At 34.5% G+C, this 12,672-nt stretch overlaps 1 protein-coding gene across 1 annotated transcript in view; it reads right to left on the minus strand.

Annotated features, from left to right (window-relative positions):
- Positions 1-12,672, minus strand: part of LRP1B (LDL receptor related protein 1B) — a 1,933,320-nt gene that overhangs the window by 742,896 nt on the left and 1,177,752 nt on the right. The window contains exons 19-20 of the mRNA XM_024122386.1: positions 12,559-12,639; positions 11,253-11,414 (exon numbers count right to left, since the gene is read on the minus strand). Coding sequence (XP_023978154.1) covers positions 11,253-11,414; positions 12,559-12,639 — 243 coding nt within the window. The remainder of the gene's footprint in view (positions 1-11,252; positions 11,415-12,558; positions 12,640-12,672) is intronic.

Genomic DNA, 12,672 nt, shown 5'->3' on the forward strand with positions numbered 1-12,672 from the left:
ATAGGCAACTTTCCAGAAAAAGAATTCAGAATAATGAGAGTGAAGATGATCCAGGACCTTGGAAAAAGAATGGAGGCAAAGATCGAGAAGATGCAAGAAATGTTTAACAAAGACCTAGAAGAATTAAAGAACAATCACCTGGAAGAATTAAAGAACAAACAAACAGAGATGAACAATACAATAACTGAAATGAAAAATACACTAAAAGTAATCAATAGCAGAATAACTGAGGGAGAAGAACGGATAAGTGACCTGGAAGACGGAATGGTAGAATTCACTGCCACGGAACAGAATAAAGAAAAAAGAATGAAAACAAATGAAGACAGTCTAAGAGCCCTCTGGGGCAACATCAAACGCAACAACATTCACATTTTAGGGGTCCCAGAAGGAGAAGAGAGAGAGAAAGAACCTGAGAAAATATTTGAAGAGATTATAGTCGAAAAATTCCCTAACATGGGAAAGGAAATAGCCAAGTCCATGAAGCACAGAGAGTCCCAGGCAGTATAAACCCAAGGAGAAACATGCCGAGACACATAGTAATGAAACTGACCAAAATTACAGACAAAGAAAAATTACTGAAAGCAACAATGGTAAAACGACAAATAATATACAAGGGAACTCCCATAAGGTTAACAGCTGATTTCTCAGCAGAAACTCTAGAAGCCAGAAGGGAGTGGCATGATATATTTAAACTAATGAAAGGAAAGAACCTACAACCAAGATTACTCTACCCGGCAAGGATCTCATTCAGAATCGATGGAGAAATCAAAAGCTTTACAGACAAGCAAAAGCTAAGAGAATTCAGCACCACCAAACCAGCTCTACAACAACTGCTAAAGGAACTTCTCTAAATGGAAACACAAGAGAAGAAAAGGACCTACAAAAACAAACTCAAAACAATTAAGAAAATGGTCATAGGAACATACACATCAATAATTACCTTAAATGTGAATGGATTAAATGCTCCAACCAAAAGACAGGCTCTCTGAATGGATACAAAAACAAGACTATATATATGCTGTCTACAAGAGACCCACTTCAGACCTAGGGACACATACAGACTGAAAGTGAGGGGATGGAAAAAGATATTCCATGCAAATGGAAATCAAAAGAAACCTGGAGTAGCAATACTCATATCAGATAAAATAGACTTTAAAATCAAGAATGTTACAAGAGACAAGGAAGGACACTACATAATGATCAAGGGATCAATCCAAGAAGAAGATATAACAATTATAAATATATATGTACCCAACATAGGAGCACCTCAATATATAAGTTCTCAAGTGCACATGGAACATTCTCCAGGATAGATCACATCTTGGGTCACAAATCAAGCCTGGGTAAATTTAAGAAAATTAAAATCATATCAAGTATCTCTCCTGACCACAATGCTATGAGATTAGAAATCAATCATAGGGAAAAAAAAACATAAAATACACAAACACAAGGAGGATAAACAATAAGTTGCTAAATAACCAAGAGATCGCTGAAGAAATCACAGAGGAAATGAAAAAATGCCTAGAGACATATGACAATGAAAACACGATGATGCAAAACCTATGGGATGCAGCAAAAGCAGTTTTAAGAGGGAAGTTTATAGCTATAAAAGCCTACCTCAAGAAACAAGAAAAAATTTAAAATAAACAATCTTACCTTACACCTAAAGGAACTAGAGAAAGAAGAACAAACAAAACCCAAAGTTAGTAGAAGGAAAGAAAACATAAATATCAGAGTAAAAATAAATGAAACAGAAAGAAAGAAAACAATAGCAAAGATCAATAAAACTAAAGCTGGTTCTTTAAGATAAACAAAATTGATAAACCTATAGCGAGACTCAACAAGAAAAAGAGGAAGAGGACTCAAATCAAAAAAATTAGAAATGAAAAAGGAGAAGTTACAACAGACACTGCAGAAATACAAAGCATCCTAAGGGGCTACTACAAGCAACCCTATGCCAATAAAATGGACAACCTGGAAGAGATGGACAAATTCTTAGAAAGGTATGTCCTTCCAAGACTGAACCAGGAAGAAATAGGAAATATGAACAGACCAATCACAAGTAATAAAATTGAAACTGTGATAAAAATCTTCCAACAAACAAAAGCCCAGGACCAGATGGCTTCACAGGTGAATTCTATCAAACATTTAGAGAAGAGCCAACACATCCTCCTCAAACTCTTCCAAAAAATTTCAGAGGAAGGAACACTCACAAACTCATTCTACAAGGCCACCATCACCCTGATACCAAAACCAGACAGAGATACTACAAAAAAAGAAAACTACAGACCATTATCACTGATGAACATAGATGCAAAAATCCTCAACAAAATACTAGCAAACAGAAACCAACAATACATTAAAAGGATCATATACCATGATTAAGTGGGATTTATCCCAGGGATGCAAGGATTCTTCAGTATATGCAAATCAACCAATGGGATACACCATATTAACAAACTGAAGAACAAAAACCATATGATCATTTCAATAGATGCAGAAAAAGTTTCTGACAAAATTCAACACCAATTTATGATAAAAAGTCTCCAGAAAGTGGGCATAGAAACTACCCTCAACATAATAAAGCCTATGTACGACATATATATATATATATATATATATATATACATATATATATATAAATAAAATAAAATTCTGTTGCCAATGTTGAATTTTCATGACAGAAAAAAAATGTGTGGATATCTAGGCACAAATTCAATTATTATAACACTAAAATGTTTCTAGTGTTAAAAACACATAGACATATATAGCGACATAAAAATATACTGAAAAAATTTAGGGTTTTAAATATCCCCTAGTATGTTCAAGTATTAAAGTGAAATCTACATAAAACAAATAAAGCATTGTTTTTAGCTCATTACAATTTTAAATTTTGGTATCTGGAACTCCACCATGAATATATTATTTAAAATTTAACATATCACAGGAATGCTGAACTTCTACATTATCAAAATAGAAGTAAACAGTGTATTAATTTGTTAAATTGGCTATATAATTGAGAAACCTATTTTTCCATTCACTGTTCAAATTAACCATTCACCTTAACAGACATGTTAGATATTAAATATTAAGTAAAACAGATTATAGCGCAGATATTTTATATTTGGAATTTACTTCTTGGCTTAAAAATATGACAAGCTCACAGTAGACCTCAAATATTTACTGGAAAAAATGTGACATTATTTAACTGGTTTTTAAAAATAATATAGAACATTATTATGTAGAAAGAATATGTATAAGCATATACACATGAGCTATATGTTTGAGGCAGAGCCAGAGAGTAACATTTTAAAATTATTATCTCTTCTTTATTTTGCCCTTTTCTTCTCCCTATTATTTTTTGCCTGTCTCATGATAAGTTTGATATTTCCTGAAACATGGGCATAAAAGGTTATTCAGAATTATAACTCCTTTAGAATGTGTCTCTACTTGTATTTTATTTTTTATTTTTTTTGTGGTATGCGGGCCTCTCACTGTTGTGGCCTCTCCCATTGCAGAGCAGCGGCTCCGGACGCGCAGGCTCAGCAGCCATGGCTCAGGGGCACAGCCGCTCCGCGGCATGTGGGACCTTCCCAGACCGGGGCACGAACCCGCGTCCCCTGCATTGGCAGGTGGATTCTCAACCACTGCACCACCAGGGAAGCCCTCTACTTGTATTTTAAAGGAAGAGTCAGCAAGCTATGACCTGCAGACCAATTCAGGTCCACTACCTGAATTTTAAGTAAAGTTTTATTGGAACACAGTCATAATCGTTTGTAGACATATAGTGTATGGCTTCTTTGGTGCTAAAACAGTGGAGTTGGGTAGTTGAAACAGGCAAAATCTAAAATATTTACTATTTGACCATTTACAGAAAAGATCTGCTGACCTGTGCTCTAAAATGTTCTAAATTCTGCTTACGACTTATAGAACACGCCATCAAGTGTATACATATCAACATAACAGCATGCTGTGTTGAAAGATCCTGATACCAGTGAGTATTCCATACCAGGAAGGTCATGGTAGTTTAAGTAGATGATTTTACATAACAAAGTCATTCGTGGAAAAGTTTGGTATGCAGACAATGACACCTAATTTTTCTTAGGAATCCTGTGTGTACGCAAATACCAACCCAGGACTGAAATAAATTCCCTAACAAAAAGTGAATGAATCTGGTCATTTCATTGCAGGAATATAACACTTAAGTGCAAACCGAATTGATGCTTCACATAAATAAGGGAACAAAGGCTGACAGTTCAAACAGACTCTGAAAGAAGCTAATTACCAACTATTTTTATGGGAAAAAGCAAAGTTTATCCTTTTGCTTATTTCTTTACTCTCACAAATGCATGGGCACTACTCAATTATTGAGAGGTGAACTAATTATTTTGTATATTATACATGCCCTTTGTCTCTTTTCTGTTTGCTTGTATACTTATGGTTTTTTCTTTTTTCAGCTGAATGCCTCAAGTTCTACCATTTCACTGATCATTAACCACAATTTAAGAACAAGGAAGCAGAATTTAAAGACTATGGAAATGAGTTCACTCTTGCCCATATTGTTCAGTTCTGTTAAAAGAGTAGGAAATTCTTCATTAATATTAGGTCTTTTGTTACCTATTAACTTTATTAATTATATCTTTTAGAAAACAAGAGATGTTACTTTATTTAGTGTCTAGGTGCATAATTGTCTTAATACAAAAGCTAAATTCATCTAGGAATAAGTGTAGACCCATTACTAATTTTCTAAAGTGTAAAGAGGAAGATAATTGACTTTTTTCTTCCTATTTTTATGACTCACTCTCTAAGATTTCATTTAAAAATTATATTTATCTGATTCCTTTTAATTTTCTTCATAATCACATTGCTAGGAAAATTATAGATTCTCAAAACAGCCTTTGTTATTAATTGATTCAAAAGCCTTGAGTTTTCTTTGCTCTTGATGTAAAAGATGTTTGCAGTATTAAGGTTGAAATGACCTTTAAAGAGCTATTTTGTCCTAGAAAACAAAAAGAGATTTTCTATGGATAAAATCCATTAATAATTAACATTGTTTTGATATCTCAGTGTTAACAGTCCCTAAACAAAATAAATCGACCTGTGAGAGAATAAAGTTAAGCCAATTTGTATCTCATTGAAAACAGATGTTATACCTCTCTAAAACTGGATGAAATTTAAATTTTCTTTTAATTGTATTTTATCAGGAAAAATCCATATTTTCATTAAAAGAGAGTAGTTAAAAAACATTAGGATGGAAGATTATGTGAATTTCCTGAATCCATAACATAACTTGATAATTTCCCCAAATTGAAAGCCAATACCTGTACTTAATTCTCAATAAAGTTCAGTGCCTAAGAAATAATAGCAATTTGTGTGTTCTAGTAAAAGTGAATTGAAAGTATCTTCAGAATATTTTCATGAAAGAAAAATAAGATAAGTGACTGAGTCTTATTGTCTATAGGATTTACTGATATCTTATTTCCTATGTGTTTAGGATTAAACTGTGGTGCTAAAAACATGATGGTTCAGCTGAGATAGGATATGACATAGGTGGGAAGTCAAAAGATATTGGTTTCCATTTCCATTCTCTCTATGCTTAAATGTGTAACCTAAGTCTTCAGCTAAATATCAGGTTTGATACCTGCAGTGCCCTGAGTGGATTCAATCTCCCAGGTAGGATTTTGTTGCTTTCTGGTTGGCGGAACTGCCAGACCTTTCTGGATTTTCCACTAAGAACTTGGCATAATCATTTGAATTCAAAATCGCTCCTAAAAATGTCTTTATGGATCAAAGGGCCCAGTCTCAACATCTCTAACACAGAACATTATCAGCTCCTTCCAGGAAGCAGCATCACGTTACTGTTATTGTTACATACACATAAGGATAATTTTATCTAGCTTAGCCCTTTCCCTCATCTGCACAATGAAAACGACTGAACTAAATGATCTTTCCGTTTTCTTCCAGCTTCCTAAATTTTTTGAGTCTATGAGGTAAAACTTTTATGGCAGAGAAACATGTTCTTTGGGTGAATGGAGAAATTGTGTGGGAATGTCCACAGCTATTCCAATGACAAAGTTCCAGAATCCACTTTATCAAGGAGAATTGTGTGTGGGGCTGGGGTGGGGGGAGGAGAATAAAAACAAAAAGAGAGACAGATGGACTTCTTGTGATGATTTAATGTAATGGCCTGGGTCCCTTCTAGTGCCCTTTGGCAAATTTCATTACAATGACCCATAATAAGTAGAAAGGTCTTTCTCTTTCATTTTAAAGAGAAAATGAGTATTCAATTGAGAACAACATAGTAATTATTTGGGGATCATACAAATGTTAATTCATAGAGACAGAAAAAAATAAAAGAGATTATACTCGATAGCTGCAGAAGCAGACAGCTGGACATAGGAATAAAGAGCAGACAACCTCTGAAATGCCAGCTGTGTAATCCTAGGCAAGTATCTTAACCTCGCTGGTAATCCTTATTCTGAGCGTTAAATGGAATAACAAATGTAAAGTTCCTGGCAATTTGTGGGATGCCAACACAGATTAACTCCTTTTCCCCCGCTATAGTATCATGGATGGAATCTCCTCTCCGGTACTTACTGTTTTATAGACACAAAAAAGATGTACACTTTTCTTATCTTTCTGAAACTTTCTATCTATTGGAAAGAGAGGACAAAAAAAAAGAAGTAAACAATAATAAAAGATAAAGAAGATTTCCTATCTATTATATTTTATTGAATCCTAGGCTGAAATTGCCAATATTATTGGATAAATGAAAGTGGCTATGCTGTATTGAGGAAATGTAAATGATTAGATCCGTACACCTAGCCTTGTCCATCATCATGGAAATAAACTCCAGGATGAGGAAACAGAAGTTATTAGATGTATAAGACAAAACAAATAAGTGTTGATTCTGAAATATAAACAACTTTTGTGGTCTAGAAATAGACTCACTCAATAATTATTTATAATACTTATTATATATCAAATATTGTACTTGACTATGAAAATACAAAGATAAAATAAAATTACTCTAGTTCCCTTCTTAAACTGGGAACAAGGATGTAGAGAGGCAAATGAATAAATGCATGCATGAATGAATGCAGATGAAGCCCCAAAGAAATGGAAGTTTCCAAAGCAGAAACAAAAACAGTTAAAGCAAAAGAACATAAGCATGTGTGAACACGTACATTAATAACGGTATACATTTGACTGCCTAATGGATTTGGGAACTTGTTAAAGATTATTTATAATAAATCAAAATTGAAGGTCGATACATACTAAATCTCAAATTTGCATTTAATTTGTATTTGTGATGTAAATAAGAGATCACACATTCCAGCATCACCCAGCTCATTCACTTAATGCAGCAGGTAGTAAATATTCCCTTTTTAGCCAAACAGAAGACATTAGAGAACAGTAATCATAAAACAGTGTCAGGGGCTTTCTCAGAGAAAAATCCAAATATTTGAGGGATATTTAGGTTGCATTTAGAAGAAATTATAAAATTTAGGCAAAATCTATTCTAGAGAAAACCTGTTCCCTTCTTCATCAAGTCCACGTTGAAATTATTTGTTATAATTTTTTACAATTTCTAAATGGAAATTGACCTGGAATAATAGCTGTCTAAAGATACTGCACAATTTTCATATGTTTATTATAGAAATGCCTTATTCCTTGTGTGAAATATGCTTGAGACAATTCCCAAAAATAGTATAAGAATGAAAGTTTACATAACTCAAATGAACTAAACTATCAACAATGGGATAAGATTAATTCTATATATTTCGTGTTTTACAGATGTGACATATGTCCAGCATCTCTCTCTCATGCTCTCTTTTTAAAAATATTACAGCCAGGGAGGTAAAGACTTGTAGGAAAAGACTGAAGTTTCATTTTAACTTTATTCTTGATGTTCTTGCAGGTAAAACCATCTTTTTACAAAACCTTTCAATATTTAATAAATGGCCAGGACTGAGGCTCTAGAGGAAGTTCCCTCATACCAAATTCTTGGACAGTCCAGCCTCACTGTTTTTCCACTTGGAAAAACTATTCACCCAGTAGCTACAAAAGGGTAACTATAAATAGATGTACCAACCAAAGGATTCAGAACCAAAAAGCGCTAAATTAATGATAAACAGGCATTGAAACAAAGGAAGGAATCATGTGCCATGGATGGTCTTTCTATTCCACTTTAGCTCATAGACTCTGTGTGTGTGCGTGCACGTGCACGCGCATGTGCACACTTGCATAGTGACTTGTAAAGATATTGTATCTTCTTTGCCTAGTAAAGGAGTTTGGAAGTGAGAGAAAGAGAAGCACAATATGAAGGAAGAAAGAGATGAGTGTACATTAATCTAGGATGGGACTAGTCATTAACACTTTTCCCATATATTAATCATATTGCTGATGAAAAAATGATCACCATAGAAATTATTTTCTTGAAAGTGGTATCAGAAAGAATAGGAATTGAACTTAAGCTCGGGAATTTTCTGAAATAGAGATTATATATGGAATGTTATTCTTGGTATCCCCTTCTCCTTTACTATTAAAAGTCAATTCAAGAGTATTTTCTGCCCTTTTGAAAACAATTTGAGTTGAGAGAAACTGCACCATATGCTCTGCTTAAGTGCTGAGCAATTATATGGTGTATTTGATCAGTTTTGACAGCCAGTCCTGAAACTCAAGCCAGAATCCCCTGCTCTTTCTTCTGCAGCAGGTTCTCGGACTGAATTTTATATGACTAATTGAATCAAATTTCTACTTTACCTTGGCAATGTCCTCACATATCCTACAAGTGCAAAATGGCCTTCCTGATCAACGTTAACAATTCTATGTGTCATGGTTATTTTATAACTTCCATAACAGCATACATTAAATAATGATGGATAAAAATATTTCAATGCCCCTTGAAATACTATGGATTGTCTTACACACCGAAATCATCCCAGAATGATACCTGTCCTCAATTCCTGCATCTTGTATTCACCAAGTAGAATATTTGATTAGGGAATCCTAGTACAACTTATAATCAGTTAAATATAAATTAGTTCAGGAAGTTCTTCTCATTCCTTCCTTGAAACATGTCCAAGAATCATGTGGGTTACCTGGATCATTTCCTTAGCATATTACCGTAATCATATAAGGAACGCATGGCATTTACACTGACAGTATATCCTTTACAGTAATATATTAGTGAAATTGAGATGCCCTCAAGATAAAGGTCATTAACCTTAGCCACTGATTCTATAATCCAAACCCAAATAACTCTCTAGAGAGTCTCTAAGGGGATGGGCCGCTCACTTTGGATACTCATAAGGGTAAAGCAATCTCCCCAAAACTTCTTAATGTGCAATGATCAGTTTAACTTAGAGATACATGCACATAGAACAGAGGGATGGGATCTCACTTCTGAGATGAAATTAACACTGGGGCAATTTATCTTTCACAGTATATTGGGTCAGTGTCAGCAGGCCACAGATGTACACCTCACGAGGAGCCTAAAAAGACATCTGTGAGATGGGGGAAAATGTACCAATAGTATATATTCAGTTTAAGTTAGTAATGAAATGTCAACCACACCCCAAATGAATGTTTCAAATATACAAAGAAAAAGAGGAAAAATATCTTTTTATATACCTTTCCTTTTTCCACTCAAGATTAGAGATAGGCAAAAAGTTCTAGTTCATATATACTAGTGGACCAACTAAATTGAGAGAGGAAAGGACACAAGAATGAGATAGAGATAAAGCGAGAGGGGGAAAGAGAGAGAGAAAGAGAGAGAGAGAGAGATTTATCATTCCTCTCTTGATTTTGAAGCAAAATTAAATTAAAATATGTTCATGTTGAATTTTATAAGATACTGTTCCAAAAATTTTCTTAGTCATTTTCTGTTCTTATTATAGCTTCTGTTATGTCCACTGTCAGGAAAGACATGACTCATGCCATGACAACCATGAGGACCATGTGTTTTATCACTTCATGGCTCATAGGTGACTGTTTAGTCATATTTGGATCATGCCTCGACTCTTATAACCCAGGTCACACAGGTAAAATCAAAATCAGACAATATCTCTTTTAATAAATCACTTAGGGAGTTCACCAAAAAGCTAGATTTATTCCTTTAAGAACCGAGTATTATGTAGATAATCTCTGTAATTGCCACTGTTTCCAGTATTTACAATTGAGAGAAATGAAGACAGAGAGAGAGAGAGAGAGAAATGAAGAAAGAAAAACAAAAGAAAGACAAAAGGAATTCATGTCAGAGAAGATACTTTAGAAATATTCTGTTTTGCAGGTTGTCAAATATTTGCAGAAGACAAATACATCTCCTTGGAAAACACTTGGAAAATGATTTCTTTCTTATGATCACATAGTATGTGGTATGCTCTGCCCCGTCACCACATTAAAGAATTCACTTTGTTGTTTGTCTGTTTGCATGCTAGATTTTTAAAACTAAACAGGGACTATGTTTTTTCATTCTTTAATCTATCCTTTGGTCCAAGCACAGTGCCTGGCACACGAAAAGTTCTCAATAAGTATTTTTGGAATAAATGAAAGAATGGGTAATAAATTATTTCAATTTCTTAGGCAGAAAGAAAGTTCTAGTTAATGTTATTGTTGTTATGAATTTTTGACAGGCTAATGCTTTTTCTGTGATATTTCCAACATGATTTCTAATTTATTAACACGTCCTGTGGCTGATCAAATTTTGCAGAGCTACCCATGCAAACAACAGGGTCAGGCTGCCCACGTATATGCTGGGAACCATGGTCATGATCTCCTTCCTCTTTTAGCTTGCATTCCAGAAGGTCAATCAGTTGGAATACATCACCGTTTAATAGGGGATGATTTCCAGCCTTCAGAAAACAAATACAGTGTAAAAATAAAAGGAAAATTATGCCTTTCTTATTCTTTTTTTTTCCCTTTGGGGATGGGTTTGGGGGTTTGGAAATTTAGAAGTTGTAGGGGATTAAAAGAGTAGTAAGTAAAGGATCAAATGAAAGTAAAGCATCTACTGAAATAGGAAGCAAAGACCAAAGAAGAAGGTATCAAAGTATAAGGAGGAATTAAGGTTGAGAAACCAGAGAAAACAAAAGGAAAAGTAAAGAGATCCGCAAATTATTTTATATAGTTCTGCATACATATTTTAAATCTGATGAACAATTTATTTTTCTATGATATTCACTCTAAAATACTCCAAATATTATATATCACTTTAAAATGAGATTCTGCAGATTCACAAAATTACTAACCTTCTCTGGTACAATTGATTTCATCACTGAAGTCTCCACAGTCATTGTCACCATCACAGGCCCAATGGCCTGGGATACATCTGCCACTGGAACATCTGAACTGATTATCAAAGCAGGACTGAACACAGCCAACCTCATCACTCCCGTCCCCACAGTCATCATCTGGAAAGAAGCACCAACAGCCAGCAGGTGAAAACTGGTCCATGGAGAAACTTTTCCTTATGAAATACTTAACATCTCTTTTTGGTATTGAGAGCTTTATTTTGTTATTAGAAAAAGGAATGATAAATCAATGATCAACATTTCCCATGAGCAGTGGGAGAATTATTTTCATTTTTATATTGTTTATTTCTGATTGAATACCAACTACTAAACTAAGGGGGAAAAATCCTTGACTTTGAAGCTTAATTTCTATTTTACTCAGAAATGACTAACCACTGACTAAATAAATCTATGCAACATGAAATAATAATGAAGTGGGAAGACAATGGTGACTGTAGGAATTTTATGAAATGATATAGCTTGTGATATAATTATTGCTGGAAAATTACTATTTAGACCTAGAACCTTTGTGCCCCAGAGTTTATAACTGTATCTTTAATTCAGATCCTTTTTCTCCATTCTCCCACATGAGGGCTCACTGTGTACCCTTCCCCCAATGGCTCTTAAGTGTGTATTTATATCAGGAAATTATTGTATGCTATCATTAGCAATGACTTTTACTCTTTATTAACAACTGTTGCAGGAGGGAGGCGAGAGGAATGTGAAGTGAAAACATTAAATTGAAATCAATGGCTAAGAAGGTATCGATTTATGTATAATTCATTTACCTGTATTTGGCATAATTTAACATAATGATACAATTGAGTGAAGAAAAAATACCATTTGTACATAAAAAAAAACCCAACAATGTGACAGAGTTGAGACCATGGATAATTCCAATATAATTTATAAACTACTCCTTCCTGAGGTTATAGAGCATTTTACATAAATGCTTTGGGGAGTCTGAATTGTCCAGGTCATTTCCTCAGTTGTTGCTTTCACTTCATGTTTGTAGACTTAGGCTATGTTCAGCATAATATCTGAAAACAAATCTCCATCACAGCCCCAAGGGATGGATATTGAGCTCTATTTTCCAAAATGCTAATCCCCATTGACGTGCCAGCTGCCCTCTCACCACTTGTCTTGGCCATTTTGCTTGACTCTGCAACCTCCTCTCACAAACTACCTCAGAAAGAGGAGAAGCTGCACAGCCAGCCAGGCCCCCAATCAAATCAGTGCAGTCTAGTGGACATTTGGTACTTGCCAGAGTCGCAGTGCCATTTGCTGCTAATGCATCTTCCACTTTTGCATGCAAATTGAGTTAGTGGCTCACAAGTTGGGAATTCTGTGAAAGATATAAAAACATCCAATAGGAAAG

The sequence above is a fragment of the Physeter macrocephalus genome, chromosome 2, assembly GCF_002837175.3.
Source record: "Physeter macrocephalus isolate SW-GA chromosome 2, ASM283717v5, whole genome shotgun sequence".
NCBI lineage: Eukaryota > Metazoa > Chordata > Mammalia > Artiodactyla > Physeteridae > Physeter > Physeter macrocephalus.